Genomic DNA, 21858 nt, shown 5'->3' with positions numbered 1-21858 from the left:
TAGTTATCATTAAAGCCATGTTATATAGTTATTATTATAGACATGTTATATAGTCATTATTATAGACATGTTATATAGTTATTATTATAGACATGTTATATAGTCATTATTATAGCCATGTTATATAATCATTATTATAGACATGTTATATTGTTATCATTATAGACATGTTATATAATCATTATTATAGACATGTTATATTGTTATCATTATAGACATGTTATATAGTTATCATTATAGACATGTTATATAATCATTATTATAGACATGTTATATTGTTATCATTATAGACGTTATATAGTTATCATTATAGACATGTTATATAGTTATCATTATAGACATGTTATATAGTTATTATTATTGACATGTTATATAGTTATTATTATTGACATGTTATATAGTTATTATTGTTGACATGTTATATAGTTATTATTATTGACATGTTATATAGTTATTATTATTGACATGTTATATAGTTATTATTGTTGACATGTTATATAGTTATTATTATTGACATGTTATATAGTTATTATTATTGACATGTTATATAGTTATTATTATTGACATGTTATATAGCCGTAAGCGCTCATGCTTGTTGACTTTAGACGTCACGTCCGCGGTCGGTGCGAGTGAGCCAAGATGGCGGACTCTGTAGCGGCGGGGCTTGGCGAAGAAAAAGAGCCTGAAAATGAAGATAAGGAGAGAGAGAAACTGGCTTTCCGACCTACGTCGAAGCCAGAAATAAACAGCGGTGCTTCTGAGCTGACGGAAACGTTGGGGTTTTACGAGAAAAATGCGAAAAGCCGGAATAAGCGCAGTGTGTCGGGTAAGAGCTGAACTGTCAAACAGCATCGGTGGCTAACAGCTGTGTTTATGTTTGTGTGCCTCTGTAAACAGCACCCGAAGTTAACGTTGCTCTTATACACGCTCTTACATCTCACTGTATGTAGAATAAGCTCCAAACTAGCTTGTTATTTCACCTGTAATTGTTTGTGTAGCTAGAGTGCAAACAAGCAGGTAAACAAGCTAGCAAGGAAGTTACTTAGCAAGTGGTCGTGAAGACACTCAGAAACTCATCAGCAGACTGTACGAATGTATTTAAGGCGGGTTTAAATAGCTGGTAAAAATACAAAGTAGCTCTAGGTTTCTGTAAACAAAAGCGACTTGTGCAGTTTTGCCTGTTTTATGGCTGAAAATGTTTACTCTGTTGTATAAAACAAAAATCACATTCAAAGATGTCTCAGAAATTTCTCTTTTTTTGTCTCTTATAAAAACTTGACCAGAATGGCCTGCAAAACTCTAGTCTTTTTCCAGGTACAGACAAAACACGGGTCTGGTTCTAACACTGGGCTTGCTTTTTGGGCTAGTTAATAAAGCTCTTAACCTATGATTAAGGTTAAACATATCCCACATGTTGACATTTTGCTCGTATTAAACTTTTTTGTACCTGTTTGTTTTAGGCTATTTACAGTAGCACGTAGATATCAAGGATAAACACGCACAGCTGTTAGCCACCTAAATAAATTAGTTAACTACCAAACCAAGGTCATCATCAGTGTGTACCAAATACTGAACAACCTGCCCTTCCTGATTGAAGCAAAGTGTTTATTTTAACAGTCCAATGTGCCTGAGACATTAATTATGTCGTTAGACTTTAGACCAACCTAGAGTTAACAAACATAAACTATTAGCACTATAACAACGCATCATGACGTGATACATACAATGTGTGTCACAAACTTTGTGTGTCACTTTGTGTATATGAGCATCTAGTGTCCAGTCTCTTCATGCCTCACGCACTGCTGTGGAGTTCGTCGTCTTTTGTTTGATCGTCACCCCTCGGCATTTCTTTGTTTTATATAGTCACATTTATTTTGGAGGAAATATAAACCTACAGTATGTAATAAGTTATGGCAGTTATGGCAGACTAACAGACTAAACGACATGCAGCATGCAGAGGTATTGCTGCTTAGGGTTAAGCAATAATACAATATGTTATGGTGTTTCACATTTTATGTACAATATTAACTTGATTTATTAAACAAATTGGTTTTGATTTATTAAGCAACTTTGGACAGACAGATATGCACAGTGTTTTTGCAATATCTATGATTGTGAAATCAAAAACAAGTCTTTTCCATAACCGATTTTTTTTGTTTGAGTTTTGTTTAAGATTTGGAGAATCACAGTGAATCGTGAGGCCATTATTGTGAGCTGAAGTGTACTGTGTTGAATCGTGACCGGAGTGTATCATTGAGAATGATGGAATAATATTGTTAACTGAGACTAACATCAAGGTCTTTGTCTTGTATGCATTTCCCATTTGAGTGGCAATCACAATTTCCTACTTAGTCATTAAGCTAAGGTCTGGAGTAGGAGGTCATTAGTCAGCATGTCCACAGAATAGTAGTTAAAGGTCATGAATGTCTGTACCCAAAGTTACAGCTCATAGGGGAATAAATCAGTGGTCCTTCAATAGACCATTGTGAAACACCGAACATTTATATACACAAACAAGTCACCATTAACTGATAACCGTTGGTCCGACAAGTCAAGAAGATTTCTGTTCCCTTAACCATATTTTCATGGCACATGAAATATGGTACTAGTGCAAGTAGTATTATAAATAAAGTGGTCACTAGGTAAAGTTGGGGTTTAATATAGACTACCAGTTTGAAAATCTGCATAAATATAAACAGGTTTCATGACTGTTATGATAGCTGCTAGTGTGAAATATTTAGCTACATGTTAGTTCTGTTAATAGAGCCATCATTATTTTCAAAAGGATTTTATTAATCAAATGTGTAGAGACCAGATCCAGTGCCAATGTTGATGAAATCTAGTCTCAAACAGTTGCCCCGCGAACCTTTCTGGCGAACAGTGCTCCACTGATTTGTGAGATGTGTAAATAGGCTTTCTGTTGTGTCAGAAAACATCAAATTCCGTGTAATATGGAACCAGCATCGGTATCTGGTTTGGGACATCCCTAATCTCAATTTCTGCTCAAATTCTTTTCATCTTCACTGCAAATATAACTCAGTAGACACATAGTAAAGTTCTAATAATAGTTCAAAATAATGAGTAGAGTATGTGTGTGTGTGTGTGTGTGTGTGTGTCTGTGTGTGTGTGTGTGTGTGTTTGTGTGTTTGTGTGTGTGTGTGTGTGTGTGTGTGAGAGCACAGACCTGTCTCTGCTGCGGTTTGTCAGAGCTGAGTTGACGCGAGGATATTTCCTGGAACACAATGAGGCCAAATACACGGAAAGGAGAGAGAGAGTCTATACCTGCCTGCGTATCCCCAAAGAACTGGAGAAGGTGAGGCAGCTCACAGACACTACACTAATAATACGCTGCACACCACAAGCTAAAACGTAACGTGGTTCACCAAGGGGAAGTACCGCTTAAAACCCTTTTGTTTGACCGCTTTTAATAACATGTCTATGTTTTTTTCTGATTTTCTGACAAATATCACTCATGACTGCATTTCTATCGATCCTGTAGCTGATGATCTTTGGCTTCTTCCTGTGTCTGGATGCGTTTCTCTACGTGTTCACACTGTTACCCCTCAGAGTCCTGCTGGCACTCATCAGGCTGCTAACACTGCCGTGCTGCGGACTCAGGTAACACACACGTGTACACACACACACACACACACACACACACACACACACACACACACACACACTCCTGAACTTCCTTGAAAATGTGCAACTTTTTAAAGATCACAGTTCTGTACCGCTTTTAATTTTCAGATCATATTGTAATGGGAATAATTTCCCTCCACTATCATTAACTGTTTTACTTCCACCTATTGGAATATCTTACATCTAACAAGTTACTTATATCTTTATAATGCATTTGTAATGGGTAATATTTATTATTAGATGCACACTGATTAAATGAACATTTTTGTGTGCAATTTAAGTTACCACACTATGTTCATTTGTTGAATGTGCCAGCAGTCGATTAAACACTTAATACTTATTCATAAAGACAAGAGTTTTCTATTAGGCAGACGTCTCACTAACCATGGGATGTGTGTGCAAAGAAAAACTTTCAATTAGACACAAAGTCAGACTAGAGAACACTTGACTAGACTAGAGACCTGAGCATGCTGCCGGTCCGAACGAAGGCCTTTTCCATTCAAATGAAATTGATTTGAATGAATTTTTATTCAGAGGTTTAAAAATTGGAATGTGGAATAGAAATGTTTGTCGAACGACCATGGAATCATTGCATAATAATAACCAGTACTAGACCAGTTCTATGTTTGCGTTCACATAGAACAATCGCATCTTCAACATGCACGTAGGTTTACAAAGTGGTAGGCACTAGTTTCCTCCACTTTGTGCTTGATTTTATTTTAATCTCACACCGAAAACAGGAGCAAAGGGCAGCCTTTATTCATTTCTTCATACGAAAACGAAAAACAGAAGCCACTTCATTTAGTACTTTGTGGACCTCTTTTTGCCAGCGTACCTGCGCTGAGTCTAAGTAAGATTGAAGGACAAGGAATTTGAGAAGGTTTCTTGGTGCAAAATCTCTCCAGTTTCCACGGTCCTCTCTTGTGGACTCTCCTCTTTAACTCTCGATATAGCTTTCTGCCTGGAGCAAACAGAATCTTCCGGTACTTCATGAAGTCCATGCATAAGGGATGGTACAAGACCTCATGGACTACCATCAAGTTGCCACTTTAATAAAAGGTTACATTTCTCATAGTTTAAGTACGAGATTTAAGTCATTTTTGCACAGCATTTGCTCAAGTAGTTGATAGACACCAGCAGTTAGTAAAATGTCATGTGAATAAATATATGATTGTTGTGTTTTAAAATGGGTTGTTATATATTAAATTAATATTATTTACATTAAAATAGGTTTTATATATTCTTTTTGGATATCTTAAACATCTTAGAACATTAGAACACTGTATGTTAGAACCCACACGTTCATGTAATCAGAGCTCTTGGATCGTGTCAGGTTTTTTATTGTTGTTTTTGTGAAGAGAAACCAGGAAACAACAGTCAGTGACATCACTAATGAGCTCCACAGTGCTGGTTTGAAGGGATCACAAACAATTGTTTGAAGAAGACCGAGAGCAGAAGTCTAGAGGTCATATACCACATGATGAAGTAAAGCACTCATCAGCACTAAGAAGTAGATGGCCAGACTGGACTGAGCAAAGAAATACAGAGATGAGCCACAAAAGCTCTGAAACCAACATTAACCCCTGCCAAAGCGACGAAAAGACCAACGTGTAAAGAACAACTCAAACATGGTGGAGGTCAAGTCATCACATGGGCTTTCATGGCTGCTTCTGGAGCATTCTCACCTCGATTAATTGATGTAACCTGTGCTGAAATAAATTCAGTGTACTGAAATATTCTGTCTTGTTTCATTATGCAACAAGACAATGCCCCAAAACAGGGTGACAACTGGAGCAGCGTTTCACCTCCTGACACGGAGACTGAAGGGAAAATCCCCAACGAAGTCAACTTCTCAGACATATTTCATTTCACCGTGTGTTACAAGATTCGACACTGTTAGGTTTCTGTATGTAGAGTATCACGAATGTGTTTAGCTGCTGGTGGGCAGGGTGAAGGGAAACATAAAGGGTGTTAGAACCCTCTGCTGAGCAAATAATTCACACTACTCCCCAATGACCTCGGGAATGAGATAAAACAGACGCACAACTAAAGCTTCTTTGCGAGTAAGACACTGAATTTTTCCCAAAATAATTTTGCTGACCTAAAATTTGAGTGTTCTAAGTTGTTTAATGTATCTAGATGCAGATTTCAAGAAATAAAAGCTGAAATTCTGATCTGTCGTCTCATATTCACCTTCAAACTCTCACCCAGATGTTTTAATTTTCTAGCAAGAACAAATAGAATCGTCCGTTCCGATCCTTTCGCAGGCGACCGTGTACCCTGATGTTTCGACCCTACAGTAGCCGTAGCCCTCGTGTACATCCTCACACAACACAATATCTCTGCAATAATTTCGCTTTAGGCGTTGTTTTAATAGACAGACACTCACGTGCACTGAAGCCATGTAAATTGTTAAGGTTGAAGAAGCCGCTCATTATTTATCTCTCTGCCTGCAGGGCAAGTATATGCCCCTACTGCAGAAAAAGAAGGTATGCAGGAACTCTGGAGTGCTGGAATGAATGCAGCATCTTTCTGTGCGCACTCAGCACACATACTCACACACTCCAATCGCACTCACACATGCATGCAGGCAAGCAAGCACACTGCAGCTGTTTTAGCTGTCTGATTTGGTGCTCGTGGTTTTTTTTTTTCCCCTCCAGGACTTCACGTTTTAAACATTCACAAAATCTGCCACATAATCTTCCAACTGCAAAAATGCAATCATTTCAAATTCTCATGTTCAGCCGGCAGGGGGCAGCGTTCTGCCACATTTACACAAATGGCTTGCAGCTGATTTGATCTCTTTACCATGTTCAGTTCAATTCAGTTTTATTTTATTTCTATAGCGCTTTTAACAGTGGACTTGGTCTCAAAGCAGCTTAACAGAACCTACAATGTTTACGTCAATAAATTTATTTGCATTTATTACTAATGAGCAAGCCGGGTGGTGACCGTGGCGATTAAAAGCTGCTTTAGGTGGTGTGAGGAAGAAACCTTGAGATGAACCAGACTCAAAAAGGAATCCATCCTCATTTGGGTGAGACCGGAGTGTGGGATTATAAATGATTCTAAACACCAGTCAGTCGTATATAGTCATATATTTCTACAGCACCCAGGAGCTCCTGAGCAACTCATAAATTAGCTCATCATCTGAGTTCATTATAGATTCAACATATTGTATTATTGCTTAACCCTAAGCAGCAATACCTCTGCATGCTGCATGTCGTTTAGTCTGTTAGTCTGCCATAACTGCCTTGTATAACTAACAGATTGTGTGTGTTGGATGGTGCAAAACATAATTTAATGCCTGATTTCTTGCTTTCTGTAGGTGTGAAGGTAATGGTGGAGATATACAAAAGTTCAGTAATGCCTAAAGTATATAGTGGTGTGTTTGTTTCTCTATGTGTGTGTGAACATGTAGTGGCTCACGTCTCCTTCAGCCTGCTCAGGTGTGTGATGTGCTGAAAGGCTTTATCATGGTGCTGTGTTACTCCATGATGCACTACGTGGACTACTCCATGATGTACCATCTGATCAGGGGGCAGTCAGTCATCAAACTCTACATCATCTACAACATGCTGGAGGTAACAAACACTCTCATCACTTCTTCAGCGTGGTGCTTGGGAACTCTAGTGAACATTAGTATGCATTAGAGGGACATTGTACTCAGTTACTTCTTAAATCTTATTATATTCTAGCATAATAAAGGGTTAACTAGCCAGGCTTTGTGCTGAATATCTCAGCCTGTATCTGACTCACTCATCCACCCTATTACTAAATGCTTAAGGGAGATGTGTGTGTGTTTGTGTGTGTGTGTGTTAAGTACTAAAAAGTAATGATTGCCCTTTCATTTTATTATACTCATTTAATTTATTATAGCTTTTAATATCGTAATATATATATATATATATATATATATATATATATATATATATATATATATATATAAAGCCCCAGCATTTGTTCATTCATCCATGTAAATTCCAAAATGTATTTTTGTTTCATCCCATTTCATAGATTTAGCCTTCAATTGTTTAATCAATTTAAAATGTAACTTTCCCATATGAGTAAATATTCCAACATTTCACTCACAGCATTGTGCGTGTGCGTGTGTGTGTGCGTGTGTGTGTGTGTGTGTGTGTGTGTGTGTGTGTGTGTGTGTGTGTGTGTGTGTGTGTGTGATATGTGGTACAGATACAAAGATGTTATTGAATCTAATTTCTTTTCATTCAAGGAATCAAGATCATATTTTAATAACATTTCCAACACTATTTTTTACTGTTTCTTGTTCTAGACCAATTACTGAGTTTTTGTTCTGTCGGCGTGTTTTTCAGGTGGCAGACCGATTGTTTTCGTCCTTTGGCCAGGACATTCTGGACGCTCTCTACTGGACAGCTACAGAGCCCAAAGAGAGAAAGAGAGCTCACATAGGTGTAATACCACACTTCTTCATGGCTGTTCTTTACGTCTGTATCCTTTGTACATTGCACCCTCTAGAACCTGTACCATAAAATTATTTATTTAATTATTTTTTTTCTTCTGGTTTTTAATGGTTTTTCCATTTAAGTCTAAAGTGAACCACAATCATGCAGGCAATCCATCCATCTTATATGTTTCACAGTAACTATGTTTTCAATAACAATTAATTCTGTGCATAATACATTAGTTACATTAAATAAATGGGAAGTGGAAGGAACAGTTAAGTGTGTATATCTACGTGTTCCTTAACCTGAGCTTCAGTTCTTCATGCCATCCTGATCATGGTTCAGGCCACAACCCTAAATGTGGCATTCAACTCTCACAACAAATCTCTGCTCACCATAATGATGTCCAACAATGTGAGTACACACATTTCTGCAATCTCCTCGAAATTTCTCTTTTTATTGTATGTTGGCTTTGCACTACAAAATATTCTAACAGGGAAAAACGTATCCTGTCTGTAAAGCAATTAGACCTTGGGTTGCTTTACTGCTGAGAATATTTCTCAGACTAGATTTTTGTCCCGTGGCACACATTTTCATCCGTCTCGTTTTGTGTCTCCGCAGTTTGTTGAGATCAAAGGGAGCGTGTTTAAGAAGTTTGAGAAGAATAACCTCTTTCAGATGTCTAACAGTGGTGAGTAATGCATCAATGTCTCTAGTCAGAATGGAATAACTACCAAAGCTGTATCTGAAAAAAAAGGTGCGTTCACACTTTGACTGAATTAATGTTCGTTTGTGTTAAAAAGTCGATTTTCTTTCCATTTAATTATTTATTTATGTATTTAATTGGGGGGGGGCTGCTAAAGACTCTCGTCTAACAGTCATGAACTGTAAACATGTAATGCAGTGTATTAAAATTTACCTTTGTTTGTGTTTGCGTTATTTCAGATATCAAAGAAAGATTCACAAACTATGTGCTCTTATTAATTGTATGTCTTAGAAATATGGAGCAGTTCTCTTGGAACCCAGGTACTCCTACTACACATAATAATTTCCATCCTTTCTCTAGACTGGTGACCCTGTAGTCATTTCTTTTGTCTTAACTGTATAAGTGCAAATGTTATGATGCACTGGGTTTACTGATTACAGTTATTATTTAGAACCTCTAATGGCCGTGACATGGTGGTAAATGGTTTTGCTTGCTGACTGTAGATCATCTGTGGGTGCTGCTTCCTGACGTGTTTATGGTCATTGCGTCGGAGATGGCTGTGGATGTGGTGAAACACGCCTTCATCACCAAGTTTAACGACATCCCGGCAGATGTGAGTGTAACTGGTGGTCAGCTGAAGAGTCAGATATGATTCTGAGGTTTTAAACAGGATCTTGTTATTTGACTTATTTGACACAATTCGCTGCACAGTTTTCATCAGTCCTGCAAGAGCTTAGCTTACCTTGTGTAGAATTGCAGAAGGAAATATCTTGCATGTAAATGTGAATATTTAAAGAAAATTAGCACCCACAGAACAATAAACAGAGAAACATGAAATTCTAAGGACAAACCGAGGCAGCTGACTCTACAACAAACACTAAAGGACAGATGGCGTGTTTGTAGGTGGGTGTTTGTTGTTTTGGTTGGGTGTGGGTGGGTGTGTGTGGGAGAGTGAGCGAGTAAGTGAGGGTTGGTCATGTGGTTAGGTCGGGTGAGGGAGGGAGGGAGGTTTGGTTGCTTGTGTGTGTTTGTGGGTGGGCGGGCAGGTGGGTGGCCATGCCTTTTATAATGTAGTGAATGATTTAAATGTTCATGCAGCATTGACTGTGTGCTGGCAATTAATTTCATGGATTTATTGTTTAAAAGTTCAGTGGTTTCGAAAAAGAACTGGGTTGAAAACCCAATGTAAGCAGCACAGAAAGTCTGAAACAGGTCAACAAAGCTCCTTTGTCTAATTGCCCATGATGCTTAATATATTATGGATAATTAACATAATTATATAAATAAAGGTAAAGGCTGACACTTTCATTTTTCTAAAGTAAACGATAAAGATATCCACTGGACAGGTTCAGGCTTACATTCAGTCTTATATTAAGGTATGCAGTGAATGGTGCACATTTCATTAAAAAAAAATATGAAAATAGGCCACTGTCCAATAGTCCAGGTGTCCCAGTGGGCCATAAATAAAATAACTGCAAAGTAATCCACAGTAGAGAAGAATAGCTAGTTGTTTTGTTTGGTTATGGTTCACAATGGCACGCAAAGGCCTCTTAGCCTGAGCAGTCTTGGGGTTGTCCTGAGAGCGATGAGGTGAGAGTGTCCTCCCAGGAGCGTGCCGCAGGCTCCGCAGGTGGTCCGGGCGTTGCTCATAAAGAGGAATCTCTGGACAAAGTAACAGAGGGAGACCTTACATTAGTTCTATCTGAGAGTTCACCTCAGATCTCACTCTAGCTGCTGAGCCTGGCTCTTCTCCTGGAGGGTGAATGCCACAGCAGCACGTCTGATTGGTCCATTACTATTTGGTGGCAGTTTTTCCGCCCCGTCTTGCACTCAGTCCCAGCGGAGCTGACCTTGGTGCTGAATTTGTTGTCAGTGCCACTGGCCGTGCTGCTGCACCACAATATTAAATAAAGTAAATATTAATATAAGTAATATTTACCTGTAAGTGTAAATATTTGAAAAGAAACAAAACTGCCATTTCAAATCAGGTTGGGGATTCCTTCTGTTAATGTTAAGTAAACATCGTACAAAAAGCATCACCATGTGAAAGATTTAAAATATCATCTTTGTTGAATATGTTTGATAACTGTTGAATAATTTTCAACAACAGCAAATCCATGATTAATTTCTGTTAATTCTCACATTTGAAGATATAACAATTCTGCGATAGAAATAAATTTGACATTAATTACGCATTGTTGGCCAGCATTACTGACTGTTGCACCTCTACCAGTGATGAAAGGCTAGCTGCAGGTTTGACCACTGCTCAAGAAAGTTTTGCTGTTTTAACCCCAAAGGGTCTTTTGGTGATGGAGTAGTGGCAGGGATTTCTTCTCCTGCAAGTAGATTATTGGGGGTTACTACCCACCACAGCGCATACAACAGAAGGAAACACTTAAACAGTAAACATTATCAGTTGACCTGATTTAAACAAGCCTGAGCCAACATCAGCAGTGCATCTGTCTTAGTAAATGTGAAAAGGGAAGCAAACCGAAGAGGATCCAAAAAAAACAATGAGACTGGTCTCCCAGGAGGGGGTTTGGTTAGGAACGTTAAACAGCTCTCAGTCTCTTCAGTTAACCTCAAATCATCTTTGACACAAATCTCCATCTCTTAATACTCCTTTATTTTTTTAGCTTGATTGTGAAACATGAGCATGAAGATTCTGAATTTTATCCTGTATTCTATGCAGCTTTTTACATCACAGCATGCTATATATTTTTTTTTAACCATTTCACTACGTATTTTTTTTTTTTGTATAACAAGCAGAACAAATCACAGGACCAGGGAAATAAAGAGATACAAGGAGAGGAAAGTGGGGGAGCTGTGCTCTTACTGTTAGGGATTAGAGCCAGATATCTGCTCTGCCTTAAAGTGGCTTAGTTTAGTCTGAAGATTAGTGTCTCTCTCTCTCTCTCTCTCTCTCTCTCTCTCTCTCTCTCTCTCTCTCTCTCTCACACACACACACACACACACATGCAATCATTGCTTTCTCTATTTATCCTCTTACTCTCTTTTATGTGTATAATGTTTATTCTCTCTCCCTTCATAAATAGAAAGGAAAAAACAAAAATTATTGCAGATCAGTACAGGGATTGTATAAAGAGTATGTATGTGTGCGCTCTGATCTAAATAAAGCATGGTTACATAATGCGCCCTGACATTAACACTTCAAATCATTCTGTATCAAATTCGGTTCGGCTACTGATTGATTCAAGAGCTACGGCAAATCCGACACCCATCATGCTCTCACATGAACACGGATTCTCTCATGAAGCTTCTTGATCAATTCAGATTCTGTTAAACTATTAAACAGAATACCTATATAGTGATACCTGCAACAATGATAAAAAACCACAATGTCAAACATTTTAATAACAAGCAAATTGGTGTTCATTTCCATGTGAACATTTAACACCTAAACATTCATGTTTGGAGGAATGTCTCTGAAACTTAATAACTTAATAAATATATTAACCGAATAAAAATGAAATAAAAAAACAATACTGTAAAGGCCCACGTATTAACACCGGTCCCACAAAATGTGTATTTATTCACACAATTTAAGTGTCTATAGTTTGTCCATATACAAATATAGTTTGTTTAATCAGCACAAAGTGAAAATGTCCCCATTCCGGTCACGCTGACTATTTTATCCAGGTGTGTTTTACATCTGTTTACAGGTGTATGGTGAATACAGAGCGAGTTTGGCCTTCGATCTGGTCAGCAGTAGACAGAAAAATGTAAGTCGTTGCAATGACGTGATGTAAAGGATTGATTTTGGGGCTGTTTTCTGTTATACTTTTCTCTGCATGCATCTTACTACTGTAATTTAATTTTTGTGATAAACTTTTTTTTTCTAGGCCTATACTGACTACAGTGACAGTGTATCAAGAAGAATGGGCTTCATCCCTCTTCCACTGGCTCTACTGGTAACATATTCTTTGCCTACATTTGCTTTGTAGGGTTTAATTAAAATGTCCTGTAGTATCCATTTCACTCATTTTATTCACTGTTTCCCAAACACTGATCACAATGAGCAGTGCAGACCTTCTGACTCCTTATACTAATAACACGGTTCTTTTTCGTGCACAATTTTTCTTCGTAAGCTCATCCGGGTGGTGACGAGCTCAGTGAAAATCCAGGGTGCCCTGTCCCTTGTGTGTGTGATACTTTTTTATCTTGGGTAAGTTCTTTTTTTTCCATGTCTCTGTCTCAGTATTTGGTGTGTATGAGTATCGTTGTAGTCATCTGTGTGAATTTATCTGATGTGCGTTTGTGCAGAATGATCACGCTAAAGGTGCTGAATAGCATCGTGTTGCTGGGAAAGTCGTGTGTGTACGTGAAAGAAGCGAACATGGAGGAGAAGCTGTTCCAGTCTCCCCCCTCCGCTGCTCCCAGCCGAGCATCCAGCAGAGCTCATCACGCAAAACGCACACGAGAGCCGACAAGTAATGCACACGCAGTTTATACACCCTCTCCGTTTTATTAACTAAACGTTTAGAAAATAAACATGAATATTATTCCATTTGGATAATCATCCATATTCATCAATCCTGTGTCATTTAAAAATGGATAGATTATTATGAGCTTAATGGGTTATGTCAAAAAGCATTATTTAACATGATGTTAAATTATTACAGTACTGAAAGCACATGCCTTTAAATATTATTTGCCATGCTGTTTGATTATTAAATTAATAAAAAATAATAAAAACAGCAAAGTATCTTGAGGGTTTAGGTATCTGAGACAGAGTGAGGTGAATTTCTGTATTAATGTCAGAATTAAAAGTCATTAAAACTATAAGCGATTTAAGCATGTTTTTTTCCCCTTCCTTCCTTGTAGTCGAGCCGGTGGACGAGGGCACTTCTCCGTCGGTTATAAATCAACCCGTCCGCCAGACGGAGAGCCCAGCGCCCGATCTACCGACCAGTGAGTCAGATCAGTTCCTCACGACGCCAGACGAATCGGAGGAGAAGATCATCACGCAGGACGGGACAGAACTGGTCCACAGAGCTCCTAAGAAAGACCTGCTGGAGATCGACCGTTTCACCATCTGCGGGAACCGAATCGACTGACGCTCTACTCACTCTACTGTAGAGAATGACAAAAGCCGGAAGGTGTCCGCTGGCTCGAACTTTGACCCTCTGCGTGAAGGATCGAAGGTAGATATTTATTAAGAAGTGTACCTAATTTATTTAAGTTTTCAAATTGAAACACACTCATCATTACCTTCTTCACTGGACTGGACTGGACTGGACTCGTGGATAATTCCAGCATTCCAAAAGGTCCTTATGTACTCATTTACAGCATCAGGAACAGACCTCAAAACTTCACCAATCCCGACAGACGAAAGAACGAAGGATCACTTCGGTCAATGTCTAAACAAAAGACCAATGCTTTTGAGGTCATTCATGAGTAAAAAAAAATGGTGGCTTAATATGTGGCAGGTTTTTTGTGCTGAGTTGCATTTTCTTAAAGTTTTGCACATTTTTTTTTTTTTAACAGTGATTTTCAATCCATTGATTTATACTTGTGCAGAAATGACAGGTGAGCAGTAAAGGTTAAAGGTTCTCTTCATTGTCACATCAGCATTATGGAAATCATTATAGCTTTAACCAACCATTAATAATGTTAACAAAGCAGTTATTAAGTTTATGGGTAAAAAATATTTCCATAGACTTGAGCAAAAATAAAATAGAATCATGTTCCTTAAGGCAAGTTTGATCTGTTTTGACTTTTGATTAATGCAGGTTGAATAGTTAATATATCCGCTCATGCAAATATTAGTTACTTTTTTTCTCTCTCTCTCACGTTGTGGTGTTTAAAGGATTAAGTTCATTACTGATGTTAACTGATGCATCAAATGTCAATTGCAGGAACCTTATTGTAAAGAGTTACTGATCAATCACAGGAAAGTGGGTACAGCGTGTCGGCTCTGTACATCTGGATCCATAAAACCCGCGGAAATATTTTCCTTTTCATTCTTTCACATTTTTAATATTTGTTTCTTTGTGTTTTTCATTTCATTCTTTGTCGTTTTGGATCACTGACATTGAGCACAGTCGTCTGTCGTCAGCGTATCGAAAGTAGAAATGCACAAACTCTGTTGTGTATTTTATTATTTTTTTAATGCGTTCACGTCAAACCATTTGATCAGTCAGGTATTTTTATATTTTTCTGCCAGTCTACATTTAAGACACCTTGTGAACATGATGTTACGCTTCAACGCTTGTGAATTGCACATTAGTTTGCTGCATACAGTAGATGCTACACATGTAGTTTTTATTATACACACACACACACACACACACACACACACACACAGTCACATCATAAACTGATGAAGATGCTGTAAACAAAATCCTGAAAGTTACACAGCAGTTGATATTATACAAGAATTAAGTTCCATGTCTATAATAAGTTTATTCTATCGGAGCCCCCGGATTAAAGATCCCTCCTAGATCTTCTTTTATTCTTCAAGCATCCGACGTGATGTAGAATTTATTTGGTGCAGATTTTGTGCATTAAGCTCATTGCTGTTTTGTTCCGTGTGTATCAGACCCTTCAAACTTTAAATATCTCGATAGATATTTCTCTGTAAATGCCAAACAATTTATCATATCATGACATATCGCCAATCCTGTCATCCCTGTTACTGTAATCCAGTGCGCTTATTCACCTTTAATTCTACATATATTGCTGGACTTGCGGTGATTTGATGATTTTTTTTCTTCATTTATAGTTTAATCATGCTCATGACGACAGTTTTGCCATTAGACTCTACTACATTTTAGATCTACAATGATTTGGGACGATGTTACATCACCATGAAAAATCAATAAATAAATAAATACCGTATAGAATATTTCAACAGCTTCCTAGTGCAGTGATGACTGAATAATTATCAGATCGACGAGATCGATCGCATTTTATTTGAACAAATTCTAAGACTAACATTATTGCTTTGAGTGTATTGAAGTGTCCATTTCATTTCACTGTTAATTCTCCATGATGCTGAGTGTCCAGCCTTACAGATTTGTTTTAAGTTGCTCTGATTTAGATTGAAGATTTAGATTTGAGTTCATGTTTGTTGCAATTTACTTGGATCCGGAACACTGGCAGTGACTTAAATAATCTTTTTGGAATTGAAAATTGATTAAACTACCTACAGAACTTTGATTTAGCATACACGGATGTCTGAAATGTCGCTTACATACCTCTACGCCTATGGTTGCTTGTATTTTTAATTTTTTTTTCTTTCCGGAGTCTTTATACCAGCATAAAGTTTATAGATGAATTTTACATTAATACAAAATCATTTTTTTTTAAGCTGTCTGATTTGTTAACTGGATGTTTCTTTATCTGCCTGTTAAATCTGTCCACATCCTCTGTCTGGTTCGTCCATCGATTTGATTTTGTGATGCGTTTTTATCGTTCCTTAAGAACAGAGTGAGATTGTCTTATTACTTTTGAGATAGATATTCAGGACAAGGGTAGAGGAGATTGGAAGTGTGACGGGTGAATAAATGTTTTGTTTTGTATCTCTTTGATGGTCTTGGATTTTTTTTTTTTTTTTTTTTTTTTTTTTTGGTTGCCGTGGATCATGTTGCCATGGTTTCAGTTCAACTTGCTGGTATGACTCTGTAGAGCATTAAAAAGTGGGTCTCATACATGCTTAGGATTTAGATACTAAATTCCAGCCACTGCTGTTTATTACACATGAGTCAAATTCTTTTTATTACACAAGGCCTGCAGTCCATATGCAATCCGTTCAGCCCATGCAAACGTCTTCAGAGAAAATTTAATCGGCTCATGGATCCGTACTAATCCGTATTTTCACCCTGGAGATGGTCTTTTTTTTTTAACCTCGAATGCGTTATAATAATTCACTGAAATTATTTTGCCTAACAAACAATTCACACTCAATCTATAATTTTAGGGCTGAGGTTGTATGTTCTAAGTCAGTACACAGTCACTTCCCTTAACCACCTTAATCATTCTACACACACTACAGACAATTTAGACATGTCAATCATCCTATCATGAAAGCCTTTGGACTGCAGATGAACCCTGAGAAAAATAAATCAACACTAACCAACCAGAATCAAGCAGTGCTGTGTTTTATACATTTATGGGGCAATTTAAAAAATATATAAATTAAATGCACAACCGGATGTTCAGTCCATATATTTTCTTCACATCCTTGCTCCCAGGCTGAACACACACACACGCACGCACACACACACATGCACGAGCGTCCCTCACCGGCGTGCACGCGCTTTACAAAACATTACAGAGGTCTCGAGCACAGAATAAACACCGTGCACCGTGCACTCAGGATGTGATCCAAAAAAAAAAAACCCCGACTTGGCAACACCGGACCTAAACTTCTAAAAACGGATTACTTATTTGTTTTATGTCATTGTGCTTATTTGCTGTAACATCCACTGGTTATACTTTGATTATTTGTTTCATAAAAAAAAAACAATAATAATAATTTAAAAAAAAAAAAAGGCATGCTGTGTGTGTCACCGTCGCCGGTGATGATGATGATGATGATGGTGATGATGATGTGCTACTGCAGTTTTGTCTCCGGTGCTGCGCGAGCTGAAGCTGCGGCTCCTCACCGGGACACGCTGGACTTCGGCTTTGTCCCTGCGGTGGATTACGAGACAAACGCGTTCTATGAGCCCGGAGCCGTGGACATGCTCTTTCACATCGTGCACGCGTTTCTGTACACAATACAACCAAACCCTTTCCCAGCAGGTGAGTCTCTCTGAATCAAACACACTCACACACACACACACACACACACACACACACACACACACACACACACACTAGCATCCTCAGTAGTAAAACTGAGAAATCAGTACACCTTACAAAGCAAAGTGTAATCCAGATGTGTGGAATACGGTTTGAAATATTCCAACATCCACCTTGTCTACAAAGTGAAAAGTAGAGTAAAGAGACGGAGAACATATCTATGGTACAATACGTAGTGTAAAACATCACAATTCAGGACATTCGCTTATTGGGCTGATACTCTGATACACTGAGCTGATGTTTAAGGGACTCAGGAACTTCCTTAAACACTGAACCCATACAACCAGCTCAGCTTTGTGAAATTATTCACCCATTATATCTATGTTCATCCATTATATAGGATATTTACATTGTTTACTGTAGAGTGTCACACAAATGAGGACGAGGTTCCCTTCTGAGTCTGGTTCCTCACAAGGTTTCTTCCTCATCGTCTCAGGGAGTTTTTCCTCGCCGCCTCCTCCGTCACCTCCGCTTGCTCATTAGGGATAGGGATATATTGTATTTTAAGTTAATATTTTTAAAATTAAATTTAAACTTTAATTGTATATATTCATTTATTTATTGCTATCCTTATTTCTTCTTCTTCTTCTTCTTCTTCTTCTTCTTATTATTATTATTATTATTATTATTATTATTATTATTATTATTATTAGATATGTATTACTTTTTTCTCTCTCTTCTGTTTCTATACTGTAAAGTTGCTTCGAAACAATGGGAAAATTGTTAAAAGCGCTATACAAATAAATGGAATTGAAAATGGAATTGATTTTTTTTTTTCACTCTCTGCCTACTGGATTTTCATGAACCTGAACCATGTTGTCTCAAATGACCAAATTACAATCCCCAATATAATATGATATATTAGTTATTACATATGATTGCATATCTATTTCTGCCAATTTTGGGCCCTGGACTACTGCAACAGCATCAGAATTAGAGGAGCAGGTGTTATCTAGGTTGTGGTTTGGTTGTATAAGAAATGTTTTTTCAATAAACTCTGCAAATTTAAGAATAAATTTGGAGTTCTGGATAAAGGCAGCTCAAATTCTTGCTAAACAAAATCCATAACTAATGTTTGTCATTATTTAAACTCCTGTGCATGGATGTTTATAATTCAGTACTGAAATGTGTATATTAATATAGCAGATGTGTTGCACTTATTTGTTTTTTCAAAAATTCAAAAATGTATTTTAGCGGAGAAACAAAAAACTGTTAAATAGTTTTATGTATATCCGACTAATCAAACTCTTCAGAGCCAAAGCTCTAGCCTAATTTGCTTTGTAAATAGTATAGGCATATTGCACTTGCTTCTGTTTCTTATAAAAGAGCCTTTGCCAAAATGTGCCTTATTTTTTTTGCATCTGTTAATGCCTGACTCACTGTTTTGTCAGTTACAATTGCTGTTTTGCACGCTTAGATTTTGGATAGGACCAGACCCCCTCTGTAGACAATAGTCCTTTGTCAACTCTGATACTTAGCTCGGTTGCTCGGTTGCACTATTGCTACATAATACATAAAAACTAAGCATGTCTGCAGCTGAGCTTGCGTGAAGCAGGGGTGGGCTGGTGCTGGAGCCTCGCAGGGATGAGTTGATTGTGGAGCCTGGCAGGGCTGGGATATTGGGGATGCCTGGCAGGGATGGATTGGTTATGGATCCTAGCATGGTTGAGTTGGCATTTGGAGGAGCAGAGCTTCTTTGGTGGTGGAACCTTTTAGGAACCTTTTTGGTTCGGTGGTGGTGCCTGGCATAGTTATATTGGTGTTTGGACTAGTAGGGTCGGTTTACTGTTTTGGACTAATAGGCCTGGGTTAGGGCATGGTTAGTGTTTAGACTAGCAGGCCTGGGTTAGTGTTTGGACTAGTAAGACTTTGTTAGTGTTTGGGCTAGTAAGGCTAAGTTAGTGTTTGTACTAGTAGGATTGGGTTAGTATTTGGGCTAGTAAAGTTGGGTTAGTGTTCGGGCTAGTAGGGCTGGGTTAGTGTTTGTACTAATAGGGCTGGGATAGTGTTTCTTAGTAATCTTATCTTATCTTAAGATAAGGGCAACTGCCAAATAAATGTAATATGGGCTGCTTCAGTATACGTTTAGGTTACTTTAGTGATATTGTTTTTTCACTGTAGTTAGGGAAACATTTGACCTGCTACATTAAAATCTAGATTGAAAAATTGTCATACAAATAACTATTTGTTTTGTTTCTCAGCATGATGAATTAGGAACTAAATTAGGAACTCTGTGTGTGTGTGTTTGTGTGTGTGTGTGTGTGTGTGTGTGTGTGTGTGTGTGTGTGTGTGTGTGTGTGTGTGTGTGTGTGTGTGTGTGTTTAGAGGAGAATAGGATTGCAGAGGTAAGACCCTGCTGCCTAATCAATTATCAGATCTGTTTGTCTGAGTCACCTGCCTCACCACGTAATCTGTTAATCTGACTGCCATATGCTTCTAACATTCACTTCTTACATACCCACTGTGGCCCTGCAATGTACATTAAACTTCCTACATTACACTGTGATTATTATCCCAAGAATGTAATCTGTAAATGTGATCTGCATTCACCAATGTTGTTGCCATAATATACAATTTTTGGGGAAAAAAAAAGAAGACAAATTTAGAAGCGTAGATTGCAACGTTTAAGGTAGAATCCTTCTACAGCCTGTAAATATCAGCATGTAATATTATTTTACATTTAAGTATCATTATATTTACTCTTAAACACATAGGCTTCCAAGTTCCAGTTAAGATAAAACTAAATTTATTCATAGATTGTTGCAGAAGCATTTACACTGGCTTTTTTTTTTTAATGCTGTTTGCTGGGAAAAGCTTGTACTAGTTTGTTTAAATTTACGTGTAAGGAGACTACACACCAGGCTACAGACTATATGCTACTGCAAACCTCGATTGATCGGCTTCAAATGATATAATTGCTGATTAGTTACTGCAATTATATACACAGATTACGTTATGTGGTTTAATTTGCATATTTAATTACATTCACACATTTAATAAAAAAATTGTGAAACTCAGTCATTTCATTTCAGTGTTGTTGATTCTTATAATTTTTTTGTGATCCACTTGTGATAACTTTATTAAGCCAGTGTAATGTACCTGAGGTATGTACCTAAATTCTAGGGATAATAGCTCTGTGCCTCTACACTATATATTTTAACCCCATATCTTCTGATGATGGAAGAAAGGGGGTAGAAAGATATATGGGGTTCAAAAGGGAATAATTAAAAGGGATCACATAAATACGCAATAGGAAGGCCCCTTAAAGAGGATTAACCATATGCTGCCCCATGAGTGTACAGTACCTTCTTGTCTTCGTATCATTCTTTGGGATTCTTGGTTTTGGTCTGCAATGTTAGCTCGAACACTGGGCCTGGAGATAATTTTCCCTCCATCTAGTATTGTCTAATGTCCTTGAATAGATTTCACTTTATAAAGGGTTAATCACCATTAACATTTTTAACTGGAGGAGCATTAGGATGGTATGTTTACAGTGTCATAAGTTTACAGATGGATTCTTTAAGACTGTTAAAGAATGAATGAATGAAGTATTTGAACTTCTACCAATCTCAGCTCTGGCCTCAGCAATCATAAGGCCAGCCTCTTTATGCTCACAGGTAAAAACTAGGTCTAAACTAGTCATGGCAATCAAACTACGATGGGATTGAAACTGTGAACACTCTGAAGTGTGTTATCAGTTTATGGTAAGATCCTAAATTCCACAAACAGATGCATCCTTTTTCCAGTAAGAGGTGTTCTTACTAAAGAAGCATTTCTAAATGTGTCCATTTGGGAGCCGATCAGAGAGAGACAGTCACCACATGGCCTCTTTCCCAGTTTGTGATTTGAACAAAACAACCAAATGGAATGTGTGCAGTGGACAAGAAGGAGAGTGGCGTCCGCAACCAGAAAAGGTGTCCCAGATCCCGGAAAAACTTGGCGAGGTGTCAGTGGATTTCTTTGCCAATACCAGGTCAGCACATTGCTGATTGTGGTACTCCCTGGTGGAGCCAAACAGCCTACAGGGACAAGAATTTGTTACCCAATACTGCTTTTGCGAGTGATAGGAAAACCCTGGTGGCTTCCTCCCTTATCAGATCTGCTGTACGAAGTACATTGCCTTTTTATACCCTTAGATAGACGCTGTTCTGTAAATGGTGTGCACCTAAATGTACAGCATTTGGCAGATGGACAGATACACAGCAATTTATATTCATCTCACTTACACAACTGAGAAGCTAAGAACCTTGCTAAGGT

General features: G+C 37.9%; 2 protein-coding genes and 1 long non-coding RNA gene across 8 annotated transcripts in view; all 3 read left to right on the top strand.

The window, feature by feature from the left end:
* Positions 1–604: 604 nt before the first annotated feature.
* Positions 605–16316, top strand: tapt1b (transmembrane anterior posterior transformation 1b). Of its 2 annotated transcripts, none has more exons than XM_027174419.2 (14): positions 605–826; positions 3183–3313; positions 3500–3618; positions 7064–7226; positions 7977–8112; positions 8383–8480; positions 8688–8757; positions 9012–9092; positions 9276–9385; positions 12456–12515; positions 12636–12704; positions 12882–12958; positions 13057–13223; positions 13618–16316. In XM_027174419.2, the coding sequence occupies exons 1-14, from the start codon at positions 640–642 to the stop codon at positions 13848–13850; spliced, it is 1701 nt and encodes a 566-aa protein (XP_027030220.1). In that variant the 5' UTR covers positions 605–639; the 3' UTR covers positions 13851–16316. The 2 variants fall into 2 exon arrangements, with proteins under 2 accessions (XP_027030220.1, XP_027030221.1); XM_027174420.2 differs by having other exon boundaries at positions 650–826; positions 3176–3313.
* On the top strand, positions 3628–5376 carry LOC125145181. Its single transcript, XR_007143502.1, has 2 exons — positions 3628–4701; positions 5001–5376. It is a non-coding gene; the product is annotated as an uncharacterized LOC125145181 (long non-coding RNA).
* Positions 16317–16439: 123 nt separating the features above from the next.
* The window catches only part of prom1b (prominin 1 b), a 47819-nt gene continuing 42400 nt past the window's right edge, over positions 16440–21858 (top strand). For all 5 annotated transcript variants that reach the window (XM_027174414.2, XM_027174412.2, XM_027174417.2 and 2 more), the window contains exon 1: positions 16440–17541. In XM_027174414.2, coding sequence (XP_027030215.2) covers positions 17292–17541 — 250 coding nt within the window. In that variant the 5' untranslated portion in view covers positions 16440–17291. The remainder of the gene's footprint in view (positions 17542–21858) is intronic.

The sequence above is a fragment of the Tachysurus fulvidraco genome, chromosome 7, assembly GCF_022655615.1.
Source record: "Tachysurus fulvidraco isolate hzauxx_2018 chromosome 7, HZAU_PFXX_2.0, whole genome shotgun sequence".
Classification (NCBI taxonomy): domain Eukaryota; kingdom Metazoa; phylum Chordata; class Actinopteri; order Siluriformes; family Bagridae; genus Tachysurus; species Tachysurus fulvidraco.
This window is presented reverse-complemented; position numbering and strand designations above follow the sequence as displayed.

Coding starts and splice junctions, on each gene's coding strand:
- tapt1b (XM_027174419.2), top strand. CDS start 640: ATGGCGGACTCTGTAGCGGCGGGGCTTGGCGAAGAAAAAGAGCCTGAA. Junction 3,619..7,063: donor CTGCCGTGCTGCGGACTCAG/GTAACACACACG, acceptor GTGAACATGTAG/TGGCTCACGTCTCCTTCAGC. Junction 12,516..12,635: donor TCAGCAGTAGACAGAAAAAT/GTAAGTCGTTGC, acceptor TTTTTTTTCTAG/GCCTATACTGACTACAGTGA.